This window comes from Maniola jurtina, chromosome 15, assembly GCF_905333055.1.
Source record: "Maniola jurtina chromosome 15, ilManJurt1.1, whole genome shotgun sequence".
In the NCBI taxonomy this organism is placed as follows: domain Eukaryota; kingdom Metazoa; phylum Arthropoda; class Insecta; order Lepidoptera; family Nymphalidae; genus Maniola; species Maniola jurtina.
Window position 1 is genome coordinate 1,267,500 of NC_060043.1, and position 23,287 is coordinate 1,290,786.

General features: G+C 39.4%; 1 protein-coding gene across 1 annotated transcript; it reads right to left on the bottom strand.

Moving 5' to 3' along the window:
- Positions 1-6,387: 6,387 nt before the first annotated feature.
- Positions 6,388-22,532, bottom strand: LOC123872331 (protein HID1). The gene is made up of 17 exons (XM_045916545.1): positions 22,390-22,532; positions 22,079-22,292; positions 20,805-20,950; positions 20,425-20,478; positions 18,969-19,168; positions 16,410-16,551; positions 15,873-15,944; positions 15,149-15,343; positions 14,908-14,998; positions 14,329-14,559; positions 13,782-13,946; positions 12,848-12,995; positions 12,288-12,391; positions 11,153-11,301; positions 10,163-10,332; positions 9,672-9,830; positions 6,388-8,655 (listed from the first exon to the last, which is right to left on the bottom strand). The coding sequence occupies exons 1-17, from the start codon at positions 22,453-22,455 to the stop codon at positions 8,592-8,594; spliced, it is 2,370 nt and encodes a 789-aa protein (XP_045772501.1). The 5' UTR covers positions 22,456-22,532; the 3' UTR covers positions 6,388-8,591.
- Positions 22,533-23,287: the final 755 nt, after the last annotated feature.

Sequence of the window (23,287 nt, forward strand, 5' to 3'; positions counted from 1 at the left end):
CTCATACTTAACAGAGGTAGTACTAACATAAATAGTGTTGTCATGGGTAGCGATGATATTGTAGACATTGATATACAGAGAATCCAATGGCGAGTACCACATATTAAAGTATCAGATCAGCAAAGATTAATACTTTTAAGGAAATTAGAAAAAGATAATCCCGTACAAATAGCATTTAGAAATTGGGATTTGTATGAATATCCATTATTGCCAAAAACTACCAAACATTCATGGGCGTTAAAGACTGCTTCTCAATTAGAAAAACCTCGATATGTTATATTTGGTTTGCAAACTAATAGAAAAAACGTTAAAAACAGAGACAGCACAATATTCGATCATTGTACATTAACCAATGTCACATTATTCCTGAATTCCCACTATTATCCGTATGATGCTTTAAATCTCAAGTTTGAGGAAAATAAATACAGTATATTATACGACATGTACACCAAGTTTCGTCAGTCGTTTTACAACCTTCCTATTGATCCACTGCTTGATCTTCATACATTTAAAGAAATAGCGCCTTTATTTGTCATAGATTGTTCCAGACAAAATGAAAATTTAAAAACTGGTCCAGTTGATGTTCGTCTGGAAATAGAAACGTCTCAGGAAATTCCAAGCAATACCAGCGCTTACTGTTTAATCATAAACGATCGTCTTGTGGAGTATAGGCCGCTGAGTAACATTGTTCGAAAACTATCATGAAAATTATTGTGGACGTTCAAGGTTTTAAAAATGATCAAAATTACTTTCTGCCTAAAGAGATTGCTATAGTGTATAGTGATCGAGTTCAAGTTTTGTTAATAAAACCGCCATATCCCTATGAATGGCTAACAGACACAGAAAAGAAACAAGTTAAATGGATTGAAAAGAATAGAAAAATATTATGGAGCGAGGGAATCGTGCCTTACGAGACCTATAAATACCATCTAATAGATATTTTAAAAAATAATGATATTTATTGTAAAGGCCTTGAAAAGCAGTTATGGTTAAAAGATATATTAAGTAATCCTAACGTACATAATTTAGAAGATAAAGGATGTCCTCGTTTATTAACATTGTATGAGTTGTATAATTCACATTCTGACATATATAGTTGTGTTTATCATCCGACCATCTGTGCGCTGAAAAATGTAACTTGTTTAAAAAAGTGGTGTATGAATAATAAAGTTTTAGATGATTAAATATGCTTGTTTAATTTCCATATACCTGCTTCTTTTATTTAATTTACTGATTATACTCGTATTGAAAACACAATATTTGGTGTAGGTTGTTATAGCCAAATAGTTGTTTTTCATGTTGTAAAAATATTACATTTGAAGAGTAATTTCAAAATTCAAGGTTTCTTAGTACCTATCTAGTTTTATCAAAATATTTGCTCGTGCAAATAGAATGAATATTTCGTTCTTAAACCATGTGAATAGTTTGTTCAAAATACGGATAGTTGATTAATTTTTGCTTGGATTTAGCTACACTCCATTTATTTAATGTGTTGTTGAGGACAGTAGTTTAGAATTGGGGAATTCTGTATCAAAATTGGTGGCGATTTTGGATCACGGCGAGCGAAGCGAGCGAGCGTAGCGAGAGTGATCCAAAATCCCCACCAATTTTGATACAGAATCCCCAATTCAACACTACTTATTGGATAGCAAAGTACGAGATAGATTATTGAGGTCAGAAGAGTTAACTTTGCAAAGTGCTCTTAAGATATGCCGGGCTAATGAGATGTCGATTGAAGAGAAACAGAACATCGAAGGCACCAAGGCGAAGGCTGAGGAGGCGTGTGCGTCATCATCATCGACGTCAGTGGACGTGATACGAGGCGGTCGCGCAGGCGCGGGCGGCGCGGCGCCGCCGCCGTGGGCTCGGCGCGGGCGCGTCCCGGCGCGCGGCGGCCGCGGCGCGCGGAGCGCTGTGGCTCGCGCTCCTCCTCGCGGCTCCTCGACGGACGTGGCGTCGCGGCGTTGTAAAAAATGTGGCGGATTTCAGTGCGATGGTGGTTATTATTGCCCGGCGCGCGAGGCTATCTGTTTTTTATGTCGATCTATCGGGCATTTTCGAAACGTCTGTGCTTTAAATTCACGAAAGAATGTGTACCAAATAGTGGAAAACAGTGATACGGATGAGGAATCGTATGATATCTGGACAATCGACGGTGACTTAACGTGTAAGGACAGGAACAGATGGTATGAAACTTTACAATTATGTAATAGTGTTCAAACGGAAAAATTCAAACTCGATACTGGATCGGATCTTAACGTTATATCTTTAGAAAAATATAAACAACTAGGTTTTCAGTTATCATCCTTACAACAAAATAACGTTCGGGCCCAATCCTTTTGTGGTTCTAAAATACCTATACTGGGATCGTGTTATATTTCTTGGATGTATAAAAATAGCATATATAATCTTCAATTTTGCATTTGTAAATATGACTGTGAGAGTGTATTAGGTAAATATGCTTGTGAGGAGTTAGGTATTGTTAAACGTGTGTTCACTATTAATATAGATAAATATGCTGATTTATTTAAAGGATTAGGTAAACTGCCAGGCGAGTACAAGATTATTATTGATTCAGGAGTACAACCGTCGGTCTGTCCCGTCAGAAAAATACCTATCGGTGTTCGTGATAAGTTAAAAGTGGAACTAAAGCGCATGGAAGATATGGGTGTTATAAGGAAAGTATCGCATCCTACCGATTGGGTGAACGCGATAGTAGTAGTAGCCAAGAAAAATGGTAGTAGTATACGTGTTTGTCTCGATCCGAGACCGCTAAACCGGGCGGTGCGGCGCGCGCATTACCCGCTGCCTACACTCACGGAAATAGCCGCCAAGCTACAGGGTGCGCGATATTTCAGCAAGCTAGATGCTCGTTCGGGTTACTGGATGATTCAGATTGATGATGAGAGCGCAGATCTATGCACGTTCGGAACACCTTTTGGACGATATCAGTTTTTACGCTTACCTTACGGAATTAATTGCGCTTCGGAGGTGTTTCACGCTCGAGTGCGGCAACTCCTGGAAGATCTGGAGGGCGTAGATTCGTTCGTGGATGATATCATCGTATGGGGTACGACTAAGGCGCAGCACGATGACAGACTAAAATGTTTATTAGAAAGGGCGAGGCAAGTAGGTATAAAATTTAATAGAGAAAAATGTGAGTTTAGCGTTCAGGAAGTGAGTTATCTGGGGCACACGTTTAGCTCGGAGGGCATGTCAATCGACAAAAGCAAGCTAAAGGCTATCGAAGACATGCCTATGCCCCAAAATAGGTCTGCCTTAGAACGGTTTTTAGGCATGGTTAACTACTTGTCCAAATTTATTACGAATTACTCAGAGTTAGCGTCACCTCTGCGCAGTTTATTGAAAAAAGACGTAGTGTGGCGTTGGGAAGAGGCGCATGATAACGCCGTGCGTGAACTGAAGCGAAAGTTATGCGCAGCGCCCGTGCTGGCGCTGTACTCGCCGCGCGAGCCCGTGCTGCTGTCCGTGGACGCCAGCTCGCACGCGCTGGGCGCGGTGCTGCTGCAGGCGGGCCGCCCCGTGGAATTCGCGTCCTGCACTCTCACCGACACGCAAACCAGGTATGCGCAAATAGAAAAGGAGTTGCTTGCCATTGTATTTGCTCTAGAGCGATTTCATCAGTATCTGTACGGCCGGGGTGACATCACGGTCGAAACAGATCATAAGCCCTTAGAAGCCCTGTTTAATAAACCGTTAGACGCGGTGCCTGCGCGTTTGCAGCGCATGATGCTACGAATTCAAGGTTATAACTTTAAAGTGGTATATAAGCCAGGGAAATATATGTTCGTTGCGGACACTCTGTCGCGCGCTCCGCTGCCGGAGCTGATGAGCAGTAACGTCTCGGTTGAAGTCGAGGCGCATTCCTGTTTTGTAATTAATAACGTCCGATTTAGTGATGAAAAAATTAAATTAGTTAAAAAAGGCGTCGAGTCGGATAAGGAATGCCAAACTATTATCAAGTACATAAAAGATGGGTGGCCAGTAAATAAATATGATGCCGATGAATGTGTGCGGCACTTATGGTCATACAGAGAAAGTTTTGAATATATAGATAATATTATTTTAAAAGATAATTTAGTTTACATACCCCGAAGCCTTCGTACAGAAATGATAAACCGTGTTCATGAAGGTCACATGGGCATCGATCGGTGCAAGCGGCGCGCTCGATTGGTAATGTTTTGGCCGGGCATGGCGCGCGACGTGGAGCGCGCGGTGCGCCGGTGTGCGACGTGCGCGCAGCACGCGCCGCGACCCTCGCGAGAACCCATGATACCGCACGAGATACCAGATATTCCGTGGTCGAAAGTAGGTTCGGATATTTTTCAGTATCGAAATAAAAACTTTTTAATTCTCGTAGATTATTTTTCAAACTTTATAGAAGTCAGTTCGCTCAGTAGTATAGGAAGCAAGGCGGTCATACAAGCTATGAAGGATCAGTTCGCCAGGCATGGCATTCCAGTTCAATTGGTCACTGACAACGGCCCGGCGTATTGCTCAAGGGAATTTGCCGATTTCCGAACAAAATGGGGGTTTTCTCATATCACTACGTCACCCAACTATCCTCAAGCTAACGGCCGAAGTGAAAAAAGCGTACGAACTATTAAAAATATGTTAATTAAAGCAACTAATTCGGGATCAGACTTTCACTTGGGACTGCTGAACTTTAGAGCATGTCCACGCGATGGAGTAAGCTCTCCAGCTGAACTGCTCATGGGGCGCAGATTAAATACCAGGCTTCCAGCGCATGAGCGATCTCTTAGACCCCAGCGTGATAACACCGCGGATTACCAAAGCATCTTAGGTAAGCAGGTTAAGAGTAAAACTTATTACGATCAGCATTCGCGAGTTTTGCCCGAACTAGTACCGGGACAGAGTGTAGTTATGGTTGATGAAGGCAAACGGAAGCATGCCGTAGTACAAAGTGCAGCGCCTCAACCGCGCTCGTACTTCGTCAAGGACAATGTGTCCGGGAGACGTTACAGACGAAATAGACGTCATTTACTACTCATGCCTCCAGTTGAAACTCGCGCAACGGAGGAAGATAAGTGGAGTGACGCAGAAGGCGACAATCATAATACACCTCAGGATACTCATCCTACTGCTACTACTACCGCGGAAACCCTTACGGTCTATGATAATGAGAGTATGCCAAATAATGAAAATAAAATAGCAGCACGCAGACCGGCGGCTGTCAAGGCTCGCATGAATTTAAAATATTTAAAATGATTATTTATTAATTAAATAGGTACAATTCATTACAGCTAGATTAATTCTAATATATAAACAATATGCATGTATAATTAATTTTTATTTTTAGTAAGTAGTATGTAATGTTTAAATATTGTAATTAATTAATGTTTTAATAATTTACTTAATGTTAAATTGGATTACGTATATTAATGTATACCTAATTTCAGTCTTAAGTTTCTCTATTGATCAATTAATAATATTGTAAGAATATATTGTGTTCTTAACTTTATAAAAATAAGGGGAAAGATGTTGTATAGAAGTGGGTATTATGAAAATAAATATAATAAAGTTCAGTTCCCATCATGTACTCGTTTGATTCACATCAGTTATTACAACGGCAATAGAAATGCACATTCTGTGAAAATTTCAACTCTCTATCTACTAGCCACTGGCAGACGGACAGCGGAGTTTTAGTAACAGCGTCCCGTTTGCCCCTTCGAGTACGGGACCCTAAAAAGAATGCTTTGCTGCCGACTGTACAAAAACAGATCTCGGCCGGGTTTGCGTATTAGGGCCGGCGCACATATGGCGGAGCGCAGCGCAGAGCATTTTTCACAGTCAAAGTATTATCGACATTGTTCTCATTGAAATAAGATCTAAAATCAATTGTTCATCCGTGCGGATACTCGCGCATCCGCGCGCAGTCCCGCGCGTGCTCGCGCGTTGTCTGGTAGAAATTCGCGTAATGTGTCACGCGATTAGAAAACTTCGCGGGCATGCTCTGCGCTGCGCTCCGCTCTATATAATAATACAGGGTGTAATCAGAACGCTAGCAAAAACGAAGACAGGTGATAGTACTGATGATTACTGTCTAGATATACCATTAAAAAAAATCTGACTTGACGCTAAAGGTCAACAAACGTTCCGTAAATAGGCCACTCGAAGTCAATGCTGCGTCGTGGGGCATTGGCCCGAGTTTTGCACGCAATACAAGCCGGGTTTGAAAATTATTAAATCACTAAAAATACAAGATAAGGCAAATGGTTATTGTCATTGGATTGTGTTAAGGCAGATAATAATATCGCTAAGTTTTTGCTAGCGTTCCTATATAATTATATGTATATTTATAATATATCAAAAATATATAAAAGGGGTGAAAAAAAAACAGTTGACTCAAGCTCATCATGTTTCCATGTATTTTTCTATAACATTAAGTACATTGGTGAAATAATTAAATTCTTTATTATCATAAAATAAATAGATTAATCTAGCTACATAATAATGGTTTACGAATTACAATAAAAATACTATGAAGTGCACTTAACTCAGACGAAATATTATGTATGGTAAATTATGATTTAATAAAGTGCCTAAATTGTTCAAGAGTATGCCAATTTTTCAATATTTACAGAGTTTCCAATATTTACATAATAATTTTTAAATACGTATTAAAAATTGCAGAACTGGCAGGATTCGAACCTGAGCCTTCTGGGTTCGCGCCCGACGCCCTCACCGCTAGGCCACGGGTCACTGTGGCCAGTGTGAAATGTTATGTATGTTCAATCAGTACTGAAGCGACTGTTAATGCCATCTAGTAGCGACATTTTGCAGTTATCGAAACTAATCCTGCCGTTTCCTCAATTTTGGATATGTATATAAAAAATATTTAGAAATTCCTTGAAGTGTAGATAAAAACACTGTCATAAAAATTACAACACAATATTGGAATGTCCAAATGTCATTGAATTTCATATACAAAATGCTATAATGATTATCCCTATTTTTAAGGAATATTTTTACCGCTGGTAACATTGTTATTCATAATCACGTACGGACCCGAATCCAGAGCTATAGGTAAATTAAAAAAACAGCGCCACAAGTATAAGTTTTCCTGATTCCAATTCAGAATATTACATAAATGCAAAAGCGTTTTGAATATTTATCATTACAAACCCGATAATATACGAAGAATAAAATAGAGATCTTTAATTTTTCTATTAAATGCAATTCTTAGGTCAGTAAGCATTAACATCTATATTTTCATTCTGTCAAATTATATATTTTATAAACATAGATTTAAAACACATTTTTAAATAGAAACAACACAAACAATCTAATAGTCAATTGAAATAATCTGTAAAGCGTTTTAAAACATAAAAGCGTTTCATATCATAAGAACGATTTACAAATGTTATATAAAATTTAAATAATAATGTAAAAACACGTTTTCAGAATTTTATTTTTGAGCGCACGTTCACACCTAACGTATTGTCAGCCGCCGACTAAAACCGAATGTATAGTAAGAAATAGAATGTAATGAAATACAGACCTTATTGCTTGACGTTAAGATTTTAAACACAATGACGACAGACTCGTGCTATCTCGCTCATAATTCGCGGGCACAAAACATGGCGCGTAGGCAACAACCAATAGCGGACGGACGCACGCTATGATTGGCTGAGATATTTTCACGCCATTCAAATAAGATTTCTGCGCAGGTACATCGACGTAACCTATTAATCGCTACGTTAGGTGTGAACTAAGAACGCTCACTAACATTAAAGTTATAATTCTCACTATTTTTATAACACAAGATTGTAATTAGCTAACAAATTGTAAAACATGATTATTATGAAAACTAAATAAAATAGCTGTATTCGAAGGTAAATGAGAATAAGGATATAAAGTCCAGCAGTGGACGTCCATCGGTTATGATGACGTCATCACTTGGCGTTAATTACAGAAAGCCTTTAGGTTCTCTTATAGCGCCTGAAGCGGAAGGTTGATTGATGAATTAATGCGCGGCAGAATAGATGCTCCGACTGTCGCGCCTTACTACGTATCATCAAATAGATCGATAAATCATCCCCTGCACAGGTTTAATGTCACCGTTTTTTACTTAACGCCACGTGTAGGACCCAATCAGTCGCAAGATCTTATAAAATATCTCTGTATTAGTTTGGTTTATTACATTATGTTCAATGTTCATATGTATTACGTATATTTCATAAACACCACTAATTTTAAATTAGATACCATAATTCTAAGGCAGGAAAGGTTTATTGATTTGAATTTGCGATCGCTAATCTTTTCTTTAACTTTATTTTACGAAAGTTATAAGTTTGCTTTGTATTAAAAGTATGAATGTGTGCATATTTGGTTTACATTACAAATTAAATGGCATGGCAAATCCACGCATCCCATGTACTCCCAACACAAGCTTTACGCATAGTTGGAGGGGAAAGGGTATCACTCTAAGCAGAATTTTTTATGGTACTTAATTAAAAATTAGAAGTGTATTTATTTGGATATTGCGGTGTATTCGATATAAAGTAGAGTAGCAGCCGAGTCGTCGCCTAGGTCGGTGTGGTCTATGATCATACTCGCTGGATCTCGAACAGTTTCACGTCTGTGTCGTACCATATCGGCGGGTCCACGTTACTGGAAAAAAATGGTTGATTAGATAAGTCAAATCAAATCAAATCAAATCAATCATTTATTTGCTCTAAATGCAGGTTAACAAAGATATTACAACTATTCATTTTAGTATCACCACATTTGCCATGCGATGGCGTGCAAATAAACGAAACACTCGCGGCATTCCCGCGCTGTACAAAAAACCTATATTTTGTACAGTATTTACCATTTATCATACAGACAATGCAGTGAGTAAAAAATAGTTTTTAAACCATGGCACTATCTGGCACAAAATACCTCGATAAAAGTCGGCGGTCACAAATTATTTTCGGCGCAAGTGACCTTTGAACGTCATTTCCGTCCGAAAAAACATCTGAGGAAGGAGGATGACTGTTTAAGCACTGATCGAGAATTCTCAGATTCGGATCGGATGGCGTGTAAAGAGCCTTTCTCTCAAGTCAGCTCTAAAGAAGTTCTACTTCAAACATGAAACTTATGGCCGTTGCCACAACTGCAAAATGAGGGCGCTTCAATTAACAATCACTCGATACACGAACCCAAGGCGGACGCCACTCACAACGCACCCATTAAATGGCAGCACGAGTACCATAAAGCTGATGCTCAAGTAGAACATGCACATCTGAATCGCACTAACGGTGCGTTTAGGAATCTACACTATAGAAGTTTTCAACATGTCACCGCGTCGGCCCAACTGGCGCTTTTTTTTTCTCTCTTGTCTGGCTTTACAAAGATTACCCAATGTCAAGTTTGTAGTTGTTTGTAACAAATTAGTTAAACTATACAAGTATGGACCCCGTCTGTGGCGGCGCTCGCTGACATACGCACGGAACCCCCTTAGAGCGCTTCCCAGTCAGTTTTAACAAAAAAAACACTCCAAAAAGGCAGAGCACGCCCGCCAGCTAACCCCAACACAGACGAAGTCCCAACTGGCGCTACCGAGCACACCACTCCTCGGTGGGAAATTTCCCTATTGCTACGGTCGAGCACACAGACACCGCTTGACTCCCGTACAAACTCACCGTATGTAGATGACTCCCCACATGTAGGTGCGGAACCACGCGGCCGTGCCTGCGTTGGCCTGGTACTTGCGGATGAGGATCGGGTGCGGCACCGGCAGCAGACCCACCAGCGTGCCGTGCTGCAGAAACCGCAGGATCTCTGATTCGTCCGTCAGCCCCCTGCAGACAACATACGTCACCAATCAATTGAACATGACCCAAAAACAAGATAAAGTTGAAAACTAAAACCCAACTACAGTCTATTTTTTTCATATAAAATATAACCTATGTCGCCCGAATCTTTACAATGAATCAATTGACACCGCATTCATCAAAATCGGCCCAGTAGTTTAGGCGCTACGGTGGAACACACAGAATCTAGATACAAACATACATACATAGACTACTAAAATCATAACCCTTCCTTTTGGCTTTGCCGTAATCGGGTAAAAAGCATATTATAAAATCTCGCAAGCGCAGCAAGCACAATTTTTTTTATCAAACAGGCTTACTTGTCAATGCAGATCTTTTCGACTTGTGGCACCAACACCTGTAGCAGCCTCATGATAGTCTGCAGGGGCAGTCGGCCGCGCCACGATGACACCCACTCGCCGCTAGGCCGCCACTCGTCTGCACTCTCCCCCATTACACTGCTCTCTGACCCTACCCGTATACTTTCCTTCTGTGAACCCAGCAATTTATCTACATAAAATATATAAAACGCGAAAAATGATTCTACCTATGTCCGCTAAAGACTTTGAAACCATCCAACCGATGTGCCTCAGATTGGTTTCATTCATCGTCATCATCATCGCGTGCCTTCTTCGAAACGAAGTTTGGGGAATAGAGGAGCTTTTCGGATGATGATCGCCAAACTTCGTTTCGTTGGTTTCATTAGAAAGGCAATAATGCGACGATAGTTATAAAGAGCTTTTTAAGCGTAGTAGTACACGTCGGGTATCCGCTAGTATCAATTAAGAGCAGTCTTCGATGACTCATCTTGCAGTCTAGATACACATACGTTTTAAATCGCCACAAAAATTAATTAATTAATATTGCTTAGTTAGAGTTCGATTAATTAACTAACACATTTATGGACTTTTTGTCATCATCAATTTTTTTATCATCATCATCATTATCAACCGATAGACGTCCACAATGGACATAGGTTTCTTGTAGGGGCTTACACGCGCAAAGTAACCGCCTGAATCCAGTGGCTCCTTGCGTCGTCACGTGTCCACCTTGTGGAGGATCTTCAAACGCTGCGCTTTCCAGTGCGAGGTCCACCTTGGGACCTCAATGTTCAGGGTCGCCAATCTAGCACCTTGAGACCTTAATGTTCAGTTTACAATATCATGCCGTATTATATTTAGTGATTGCAGCGTGAATAGCGTGGATTTGACTCGCCCCAGAAATACGCGGGGCATTGCTGGGGCGATTCAAATCCACGCCATTGTCCTTTATGCGAGATACTGGCTGTTGTGTGTGTAATAAATACATACATGTGCAATAGTGTGCGTGGCCTCATCATCATCATCGTCGCGGTGCCTGTCGGGGCTGCGGTCTTCCCCGTCGCCACCAGACCGTTTGGGCAGCAACTGCTCCCGCGCGGGGGGGTGCGCCGATTCCCTTTCCGTCATTGTTGCTATAGCTAGAGAGTAGACACGGGGTGTAAAAATAGAGCCGTCAGACGTTGTACACATAAACACAGAGCTTGAATACGCTGCGCATACACGATCAAGTTTACCGGTCAAGTTTGCAACTGACTTGAAGTGGCCTTCGGCTTCAGTCGATCAGGGAAAACTCACCGACCACATTTACTCCTTCCCTGGTATGGCCTTGGAGTTTACCAGGATATATTTTAATAAAACGCGGAGCACTTTATTAAAAATATATATCCGGTATATCTTATAGCACTTGGGCCGTTATGCCCATGGAAATTTTGGGCATTATATTTTATTTTTATTTTTATTAATAAGGTTCGCTAGCGATTTTTACAAAAATGATCTTAAATTAAATAAAGTTAAATTACATGACGTTGTATGTAAAATAATTTTAAAGCAAACACTACATGCACATTCACACAATTAACATGGAACAATTATATTAATCACATTAGTAAAATGATACAAAAAGTAGCTAAAAACTTTCCGAAATAGGGAAAACATAAAAAAAATATTCAAGGTGCAATGGTAATTGAATAAATCTAAAACTATAGTAAAGTAAAGTTAACCTAGGAGTAAGAATAGTAAAAAAAAAAATGTTGAAAAAAGTGAAATTTCTGCCATTAATTAGTAGGTACACAGAGAACGTTTCTTGACACTATTAGTTTGATTGGTTGATTAAGTTACTTATTTTTCGAAACGTACCAGGTGGATTTATGTTACATAACCATGAACACTGTATCTGGGATGTGTATGGGAACTGTTACATTTATGGGCACTTACCATGGACTAGAGTGGATGTGTTCAGTCGACCAATTAGATTTTAAAAAATGACGTTATTATTTTGTCATGTCTTTGACTGAACACATTTCCTGTCGTGTGTAAATAACACGGTATGTGTTCCTTGCACGACTATGTAAAGAACACACACCCTGTGATGGTGTGGTGGTGTGTGTGAGGTTCATGAGGTTACCTGGAGTGTCAGGTAGAGTGGCGTTGAGAGTGCCGGGCTCGGCCGGCTGCGCGGGCCGCGAGCCTTCCATCGCGGCTTCGGCCACCGACTCCACGCTGCGGGTCCTGCGCAGATATTATTGTGTATTTAAGGTTGTTCCAAGTCAAACCTGAGGGCATGCTATTTCAATCCGCATTTACGGGCATGGCACACGCAAGAGTGCCGATATTTTGACGATGCAAGCACACTATGTGTATCAAACAAGACTTTGTGTTTTGTGCATTTAGCACACTCTATGAGTGTCACATTATTTTGCGATTCTGACAAAAACTTTGGGCGGAAAAGCGAACTTTGATCTACATTATCACACTAAGTTGAAAAGATATCAAGCGCCGATTTGGCAATCGTCAAGTAACTTTTATCTGAGAAATAAATTTGAGGGTTCGAAAGTTTTTGTAAAAGAAATCTGTCAATATGTCTTTATACAATAGATAAGTGTAATTTGACGAATGAAAAATCGGCCCTAAAACACAGTTTTTTTACGAACGTTTCCTAGATCATTTAATACCTTTAACCATTACCTTGGCAAGGCCTTAGTAGGGTTGTGGAGTCCCTTCCCTTTGGCGGCGGCGAGCGAGCGCGCGATGGCCGCGTGCTCGTGGGGCAAGTTCGCGAGGTTGTGGAACACGGCGCGTTTACGGATTATCGTGTAAACCAGATTTGAGTTGCCTTTGAGGATAAAAGGAAACCATAGGTACTATTTTACAATGTACAAAAAATGAAAAGTCGCTGCAGGTTGTAAGAACACAAGAACAACGTGGACTTCAAGATAAAGACGTATTCACACTCCACATATACCTAATAGCACCTTACTTTTAGGATAAATACAAAAAACTAAATAGCTTTGTTTACATTTTACATGTATGGATAATATCTTACATCAAAAAGTATTCCAATATTTTCTTAAAAAGTAGTTATATATTATGTACTAGCTGTGCCCGCGACTTCGTTCGCGTGGAATAGCTCTCAGCGCGCTTTATATAGCCACGCTCAGGCGCGAGGCGTGTAGTACGTACTCTGTACGTTAAAAATGTTCGCCGTGATTCTTTAAATTGACATAACTTTTTTATTTATGAACCGATTGACATGAAATAAACACTAAATGTTAAGTGTAGCTTACTACAATATATTAGGAAAACCGTATCTAAATCGATTAAGTCGTTTCTGATATTAGCGTGCACAAACACACAGACAAACAGACAAAAAAAAATTTAATTACAATTTCGGATTCGGCATCGATATAATAACAACCCTTTTTTTATATATTTCCATTGTACAGACACCACTTTTCTACAATTTTATTATATGTATATAGATTTATGATAAAGAATAAGCGTGAATCCAAAAGAATTGAAGTGTATCTCAAATGACACCTTATTACTTAGACTTTATTATTCCTAAACGACGCAGATATATATCCTGCGTGTCCTGCAACTTTTGTATTTAAATGCTCACCATCAAATTGATATTGTATCATGTTGTTGAACATCTCCAGTAAGAAAAACACGAGGTGGTGATGATGCGGCCGTGAGAACAGGAACCACGGTGTACTGAACGCTTCCAGTAGATGTAGGAGCTTGGTTGATGACACCATTGATAAGGTCTTTAGGTATGGGGATACTGGAACAATATGAAATGTTTATTTTCTGTATTACTGTTAAAGTGGGGTACTTTTAACTGGGACAAAATAATGGAATCTAGCTAATAAGTCGTGTGTGTGTGTGTGCATGTGTGTGTGTCTTGCGTGTGCGTGTGTCTGTGTTGCGTGTGCGTGTATGTGATCGTAATGTTAGGTAGGAGAGGCTGATGTTAATAAAACAAAACACCAAGTTTGATAATCACATCTTTTATTATATTATGTACTCTGGATTATACCACACGCGGTACAGAGATTTTATAGGCCCCATATCCGGTATATCTTAGGGCACTTGGGCAGTTATGTCTATGGAAATGGCCAAAATTTCACACTGTAGATAGGACTGTAATATTTATGGGCACTTACCATTGACTAGAATGGTGAGCAGGCAGTCAAACAAAGGCTGTAGCCTCTGGTGGCCAGTAGTGATGATCTTATGGAACACCACCACGAGAAGGTCAGCGTGGGTGCCCGTGAATACCGGGATATCCATTGGCACTGTGGCCGTATAGGGCTTGTTCAGACGCACGCCGAAATTTCGCTCCCCGGATAGAAGGAGTAGAATGAAAACGCCGATGTGCATAAGACCTACGCGAGCTGTTGATAAAAATACAAGTATAAAAAAAAAGATTCGTACCTACTGCAAGGCATCGTCAAGGCCTGCACCCGTAGGTAATTGAAATTCCTCGGACACGTCCGAAGCGATTTGCTTCCTCGTTTCTAATCCGAACCGCTAGAATATGGAATTCCCGACCGGCATCAGTTTTCCCTTCCACTTTTAATATGGGTACCTTCAAGTCAAGAGTGAACAGGCAACTTCTAAGCAAGCGCGCTCCATCTCGGGCTGTATCATCACTTGCTAACAGGTCTGATTGCAGCCAAGCGTAAGTCTATATTTAAAAAAAAATTGTTTAAAATTTTGGCAAAGTTGTCTCTATAACTTACATTGGTCGGCGCGTGAATCGTTCAGATGATACAATATAGGCACTAAAACTTCTAGGACGTCGCTACTTTTCAGCACGTAGTACATGAATTTCTGAAACAAAGTAATTGAAACCAGTTTTCAACAAGTTTTTTTTCACATATCTGGTTTCATTTCCGCCATCTGTATACCAGTTCCAAAATTTGTGGTCAGACCAGCTGGCATCCCCAGAAAAGACATCAAGATAAAACATTAAAAAGTTACCTTATTGTAGTCGCAACATTTCCAGAACAAGACCAGCAGTTCCTGATGCAGCGCAACCTTCTTGCTAGAGTTGGGCAAGTAGGTTTGCTGCAGAGGGTTGTTGAGGAGCCTCGTCACCCCGCGGAGCGCGAACTGGAAGTCCTCGTCGCGGTGTATTCGCGATAGGTAGTTTATGAACAGGTTGTCTGGAAGCCTCTGTAAAAAAAATGGTATTAGCCATTATTAGTTAAAATTGTAAAAAAAAATGAATACCCGGCTGAGTTTGTTGTGTGCTCTTCTCAGACTTGGGCGCGTTTGGAACCCTCATAGCTTTAGTTTTAGTTTTAAGTCGCGTAATTAATTATCACACATTCAAAAGGATTATACCTACCTAGTTATTACCTACTTTGAATAAACGATTTTGACTTTGACTTTGGCTTTATTATAAAAAAATGGTCTTTTGCGAGTCGGACTTGCACACGTACTGTACTAAAAAATAGGTCTATTTTAAGTTTATTCCGATTTGTTTAGGGTTTTGTACCTAATGTGTGACAACGAGGCCCTTCTTCTCTCTGGGCTGGTTTCCGCACTTAAACGTTTCCGTCTGTTGTGCGTGAACAAGGCCCTATTACAAAACCTCCACTGTCTGTCTGTCAGCAGGCTGAATCTCATGAACTGTATTGAGTATAGAGTTGAAATTTGCACAGAGTGTATTTTTTATGTGTATTCATAAATAATATCTTACCTCGTCAGAATCTTCATTGACTGCATTACTTGTGTCGTGATCCAATGTTACTATTAGAACTTGAAGGGCTACCTGTAAGCAATTATGTTTTATTCTTTTTTTTTCCAAACCCCTGTGTTACCGCACTAGGGACGAACTTTAAAAAATCCTTTTTAACTAATGTCTACGTCATAAAAACTATCTGCATGCCAAATTTCAGTCCAATCAGTCCCGTAGTTTGAGCTGTGCGTTGATAAATCAGTCAGTCAGTCAGTCAGCTTTTTCTTTTATATATACAGACTAGATGATGCCAGCGACTTCATGCACGTGGATTTGGTTTTTATAAAATCCTGTGGGAACTCTTTGATTTTCTGGGATATACAGTTGTCTATGTCAATGTCTGGGATGCAAGATACCTCTGTAGCGAATTTCATATAAATCAGTTAAATTGTTGGGCCGTGAAAAGCTAGCAAACAGACAAACATACTTTCGCATTTATAATATTAGTATGGATAATTGTACAAATATAGGAGCATGCATTTGTTTCTATTCCGTTACCTCGACCAGCGGTTCCAGTGTGTCGGCGAAGAGCAGATGGTTGTACGGCAAGCCCAGCCCAACGGGGTCGTAGGAGCAAACGGTGTTCAGCAGGGATGTGAAGAGAGGTAACGCGTGGCGGTTTTCTGGACTCGTCAGATACCTATTTAAGAAAAAAACCATTAAACACGAGCCAACTCAGTTCTAGATAGATAGAAAACTTTATTGCACAAAAAAAAACGACAAAGAACCAAGAGACTAATATAATTGTATGCAAAGGCGACCTTATTGTTTAGACTAATGTTCACCAGGCAACCTTTGGTGCGAGAGACTAAGTGTGTTGGTTAGCCAGGCGCGGATCTAACCCTCAAAAATGGTTGTGGTCACAGCGACCCGAAAATCGGCCAAGTGCGAGTCGGAGGGTGAACTCGCTCATGATCGATTTAATGCATTTCCACAAAGAAGATGTTTACAAAATATATGACCAAGATGTTGTAAGTGGGCAAAGCCATGGGGCGCTTTTGGAACCCTAGTACCTTTAGTTTTAAGTTTACATGATTAATTATCACAACTATATAATCTTACAAATCTAACAATTCTTACGATCAAAAGGAGTATGATAATACCTACTCTGAATAAACGATTTTGAGCTTGAGTTTTTAAAATAAAGTTCCAAAAAACCCAGATAGATAGGTATAGCGCAGGACTTCGTCTGTGTTGGTGTTAGCTGGCGGGCGTGCTCTGCCTTTTTGGAGTGTTTTTATTGTTCAAACTGACTGGAAAGCGCTCTTAGTGGGTGCAGTGCGTATGTCGGCGAGCGCCGGCACAGAGGTGGTCCATACTTGTATAAATTAACTAACTTGTTACAAATAACTACAAACTTGACATTGACTAATCTTTGTAATGCCAAATGAGAGAAAAAAAAAAAAAGGTATAGCGCATAACTGAATATAATAACTGAAGTGGAGTGGTGCGGGAGGGTGACAGTTGTCACAAGTTGACGAATCACTGAGCGCCACGTCACGTCATCACACCCCTCCCGCACCGCTCCACTACCGCAGGAACATACTCAGTTATGCGTCATACCTGATCTATCCATACTACTGGTACATCTGCTGCGTTTTCACAGCCCAACCGCTGAACCGATTTTAATGAAATTTGGTACAGACTTGGGACACATCTCGGGGAAGGACATAGACTACTTTTTATCCCGGAAAATCAAAGAGTTCCTAAGGGATTTAAAAATATCAAAATCCACGCGGGCGAAGCCGCGGGCATCCCCTAGTTCAAAATACAGTCATCACACCCCTCCCGCACCGCTCCACTACCGCAGGAACCTACTCAGTTATGCGTCATACCTGATCTATCCATACTACTGGTACGTCTGCTATTTTTCACAGCCTAACCGCTGAACCGATTTTAATGAAATTTGGTACAGACTTGGGATACATCCCGGGGAAGGCTACTATTATCCCAGAAAATCAAAGAGTTCCTACGGAATTTAAAAAAATCGAAATCCACGCGGGCGAAGCCGCGGGCATCCCCTAGTTCAAAATACAGGCATAACTAGGCTATATTATGGTAAGATGTCATTAAACAGTAATCAAACACAATTTGATAAAAAAATTGATAAGAACCAATCATCGGATTTTGTAGTTTATTGTAAAATTTGTGTTTCCTTAATTGATTTTAATTGTTATGGATTATAAGAACTGTTAGATCATATTATTATTACATCAAAAGATATACCAGTCTTAACGATTTTCATTTGACTAAAATTGAACGATAGTCCATTGAAAGATTTTAGTTGCAAATTGTATGTTGATTGTTTGTACTATGTCAACAACAACTGTACACAAATCAATTGGATGGATGATGCGTGAACGCATAGGCAATGAGCGGAAGACAGAAAACATTTTTTTTTTAAATATTTATATGTAGACCAAATATGTATAGTATGTTTTTTAAATCGCGGTATGCGATACCGCGTTCATTGGCTTCCTTCAACGCGCTCTCGGATATAAATGATCAATGGGATCCATTCAATGACGGGTGGACATCGTTGGTTCAGGAGTTACTGAGATACGCGGAGAGCATTGAATGAACAGGATCATTCAGTGCTCTCAGCAAACATTCAAAATTTAAAATCTTTTATTGTAACATATTTTGTTCTAGCTTTACCTTTTATTTATTTTTTCTCTTTTTGTATTTGTGTAATAATCATCTAGTTCGTGTAAGTGGCACAGCCGTTCAATTAGATGTAAAATAAAATAAATAAATAAATAAATAAATGTCAGTGCAGGCGGGCTTAAGATCTTGCCAATCTAGCACTTTTCTTTTAAAAAGATTTAAAAAAAATATTAGCCATGTTAATTATGACTAATACTCCCCTTTCCCTTCCAATTAAGCGTAAAGTTTTTGCCAGGGGTGGGTACGTCAATAGTGCAATGGGCGGGGTTTGAACGACCGACAATTCGCAATTCAGCCTGCTCCTCAACCGTTGAGTTATCGAGGCGTACTTTGGGGCCCCAACGCTAGGGACGTTTATGCATAAGAGCGGGGCTATCGGGCCTTACTTACGCGATCCATTTGTTGTGATGCGTGGCGGCCTGACTGGCAGGCTTGTAGATGGTCTCGCTGAAGCAAGTCAGGAGCAGCCTCAGCAGCTCCGTCCGCGCGGCCTCGTGCTGCGCGCAGCGCGGCGGGCTCCGCGCGAAGCCCACCCCGCCCGCCCAGATGTACTCGCAGCTGTCTAGAGACGATAGCTCCTCTGCACGCTCCTAAAAATTATCCTTCACTTCATTAGTTCCCAAGTGGTCCAGGATCCACGGGACCCTCGATTGGGGTCTAAGTTTGTGTGAAAAAAAATGGGGTTCCATGAAAATTTATCTGCTTTTGATAGTGAAGAACTAAAATGTTGGCTTGACTTCACCTATATCAATGTAGGCAGATAATATTTTAAGAAGCTCAGCGACTGTTACTTGTAAAAACTTGCATATTCCATTATTAACTATTCTTCCATTAAAAACTATTAATTTGTGATTGGAACTCAGCCGCAACGCTCAGGTCTAATTTTCATATCTGTCGAGTTTTGGGGTTATAGTAGAAAATAGAAATGTAGCTGCCAGAGGTCCACCAGAACCAGCTAAATTTTGAAAGTCATCTATAAGTCTGGGAACCTCTGCTTTACTTGGTACTGGACAGATTCATTATACATTATTCTGGATACATCAGCTATAACATTGGTATTGGAAATTGTAGTCAAATGTAATAACTAATAAGTCATACGATTTTTTCATTCATTCAATTTCAGTTCATTCATCATTCATTCACATATTATCCTTTTTTTTAAATCACTTTTTGAACAAATTTCAAAAGAAGAAATCATAATTTGGCAAAAAATCATCAAGTACAGTTTACAACAACTATTAAGGACTTTGTCTGTGTTGGTGTTAGTTGGCGCGCGTGCTCTGCCTTTTTGGAGTGTTTTTCAGAGAGGTCATCTAGTTTGTATATAATATGTAGGTATATATTAAACTTCACTGTAACTTAATGTCTTCTTGTTTTTGTAAACTTAATATTTTCTTATTTTTTATTGTTTTCAATATTCAAGTCTGTAAGGGGAGAGCCCTGATGCCTATAACACGAGTGTACAACTTATTTTAGGCATCAGTGGTTTAACCTAATTCTTGGTTGTAATTTTATGGTGAAACAATAAAAGTTTTTTTTTTTTTGTTAAAACTGACTGGGAAGCGCTCTAAGGGGGTAGGGTGCTGCGCGTGTGTCGGCGGGCGCCGGCACAGACGGGGTCCATACTTGTTTAGTTTCCCTAACTTGTTACAAATAACTACAAACTTGACATTGGCTAATCTTTGTAAAGCCAGACGAGAGAGAAAAAAAAACCAACTATTAACTCATAGAACCCATAAAGACAAGTTCTAAGTATAGAACTTGTCTTTATGGGTTCTATGTGTTAAGCTTATAAAGTGACAAATTACTTTACTACTTGGAAAAATAATTCAAAAATCATACTTACTGGTCCAGATCTCTTGGTGCTCACTACTGTAAAGTCTGGACAAAACAGTAGATCCTGCAACACAATAAACGAGATATAGTTTTTCATTTTACAATAATGTATTATCACACCTCACACTAATATTATAAAGGCGAAAATTTGTATGTGTGTGTGTCTATGATTGTTACTCTGTCACACAAAAACTACATAACAGATTTGGCTGAAATTTTGGAATGGAAATAAATTATACCCTGGATTAACACATAGGCTACTTTTTATCCTGAAAAATGAATGAGTTCCCACATGATTTTTTTAAACCTATATCCATGCCAACAAAGTCGCGGGCATCACAGCTAATCTGTGTAATATTTTTAGTTTCAGGCAACAGTTTTGTAACTTACACATATAGCATTGATGAGTGACTGTGCAAGGGGCACCGACTCATTCTCAGCGGCTGCTGGTAGCGAGGACCAGAAGAAGCTGTGCCATTCTGGCTCCTCCAGCATGTAGGGGAGCACACGCGTCAACAGACGTGCGCAGTTCAGTGCTACAAAAATTTAGAAAGAAAATAGTATGGACTTTCCAATTGATATTTTTGTAAACTTCTATAGTTGCATTTATTGCCGAATGTAACAAAAACTCTCTGTATATTTTTTAATGTCAATAATCACACTAATATTATAAAGGAGAAAGTTTGTATGTGTGTGTGTGTGTGTGTGTGTATGTTTGTTACTCCTTCACGCAAAAACTACTGGACGGATTGCGCTGAAATTTAAAATGTAGATAGATTATACCCTGGATTAGCACATAGGCTACTTTTTATCCCGAAAAATCAAAGAGTTCCCACGGGAATTCAAAAAAACCTACATCCACGCGAACGAAGTCGCGGGCATTAGCTAGTAATAAATAAATAAAAAAATATATATTATCCATACTAATATTATAAATGCGAAGGTGTCTGTCTGCCAGCTTTGATGGCCCAACAGTTTAACCAATTTTGATGAAATTTGGTACTTAGGCTACTTTTTATTCCGGAAAATCATAGAGTCCTCATGGAATTCCTAAAGGCCCATCATTTTGACAGATTTATATGAAATTTGGAACAGAGGTAGCTTGTATCCCAAAAACTTATAAAGACAACTTTTTATTCCGAAGAATCAAAGAGTTCCTATGGGATTTATAAAAACGTAAATCTATGCAGACAAAGTCGTGGGCATCATCTAGTTTTAAATACAAGTGTACAAACACTGCAATAGTAATTACATACTTAAGTTTAGTTAGCATGTTGCATACGTATTGACATTCTTACGAGTCCTATTTAATTTCTTCAGTTAATTAAAGGAAAATTTAATAAATTTATTTAGGTATTACAGTTTATCATCATGTTTTCCTACAACAGCTAATTGAACATGAAATTGAAATGTCTTTATTCAATTAACTTTTTTAATATGCTTTTAAATCATTTTTATCAGTTTTATAACGAGTAGCTAAGAAACTTCTTTGAACATCTTTGAAAATTTAACCATTTAAGCCAGTAACTAAACCAGATTTTCGATATATGTAATCCAAAAATTTAAAAACAAAGATAATTAATATTTGCATCAAGCAATATAAAGCTCTCTATTGTTTAATTTTTTTATATAAGTAATATAAATAAGTTGTGAAAACCCTATACCAGTCTGTTGTTCTCGCTGCGTTCTACAGCTGCTGTCGACAATTTTCACCAGCTTTTCCACGGCCTTGTAAACAAGTGTCGCCAGGTTGTTCGGAGACTCCTCACGTAACGCGCGTATTTCGGCTCCAGGCGCCAAAGCGAACACATCCTGCACGTTAGTCACGCTCTCTGACCAGAACTGATCCCAGAAACTCTCGTCAGACGCGTCGACTGGCTAAAATACACATTTTCAATCGATATAAAAGGTGACAGAAAGTTTGCAGGATTGTAACACTTTTTACTACTGCGTAGGTGGCGAAACTCTAACAAACCTGCGTTTTCGACGTGAGCTGAACGACAGCCTTTCTAAAGTTTAATTTCGTGTCCGCGTTACCCATTACTGTTAATAATTTCTTTTAGAAAAACAATAAAATCATCTCCATCATGCGTCTACACACAAAACAAATTACAATATGACAAATGACAATATGACACTTGACAGCCACATGACAGCTTATATGTTATTGACATTGACGTTTTTTTTTTTTTTCTTTAATCTGGCTTTATTCTGATTAGCCAATGTTAAGTTTGTGATATTTTCAAGTTATTGAATTTATACAAGTATGGACTCCGCCTGCGCCGGCGCCCGCCGACATACGCGCGGCGCCCCTTTAGAGCGCTTCCCAGTCAGTTCCACCACCAAAAAACACCAACTAACACAAAAACCAGCCACTCTTAACAAAATAAAACACTCCAAACAAGCACAGCACGCGCGCCAGCAAACGCCATCGCAGACGAAGTCTTGACATTGACATTGTCAAATTTGTTAGGTTGGCCCACCTGAAATCAATAAACTATAGTTTATTTTAACTGACCTTCTAGCTCTGAACTCCAGTGTTTTGATTTAGAGTTGCCAGATCATACAAAAATTTCCCTATTTTCTCATCTCGTTGCAAATTAATTTTATATGTTATAAAGTTAGTTGCAACTAATGATTTGTATAGTAATTAGATAAGGCTAGCTTAAGTTTCATTGTAATATTTTCAATAAAAAACATGGCCATTGAAAAAAAAAAAAGTTGCAACTGTTGTGTTTAAGATCTTTTATTAATTTTATTATCTCTTGAGCTTACGTAAATCCCTATCAGATTTTAGTTTGTAAAAAAGTCTGCGTAATAAAGACAGCTCAAACACAATTTGTGATTTCAAAAAATATTTACAGTTTATCACA

Bases quoted from the DNA above. Each gene is read 5' to 3' on its own strand.
- LOC123872331 (XM_045916545.1), bottom strand. From the start codon at position 22,455: ATGGGTAACGCGGACACGAAATTAAACTTTAGAAAGGCTGTCGTTCAG. The intron at 15,945-16,409 runs GTAACGGAATAG...AATTGCTTACAG, and splicing joins CACTGGAACCGCTGGTCGAG to GTAGCCCTTCAAGTTCTAAT. The intron at 12,392-12,847 runs GTAATGGTTAAA...ATATCTGCGCAG, and splicing joins CCTACTAAGGCCTTGCCAAG to GACCCGCAGCGTGGAGTCGG.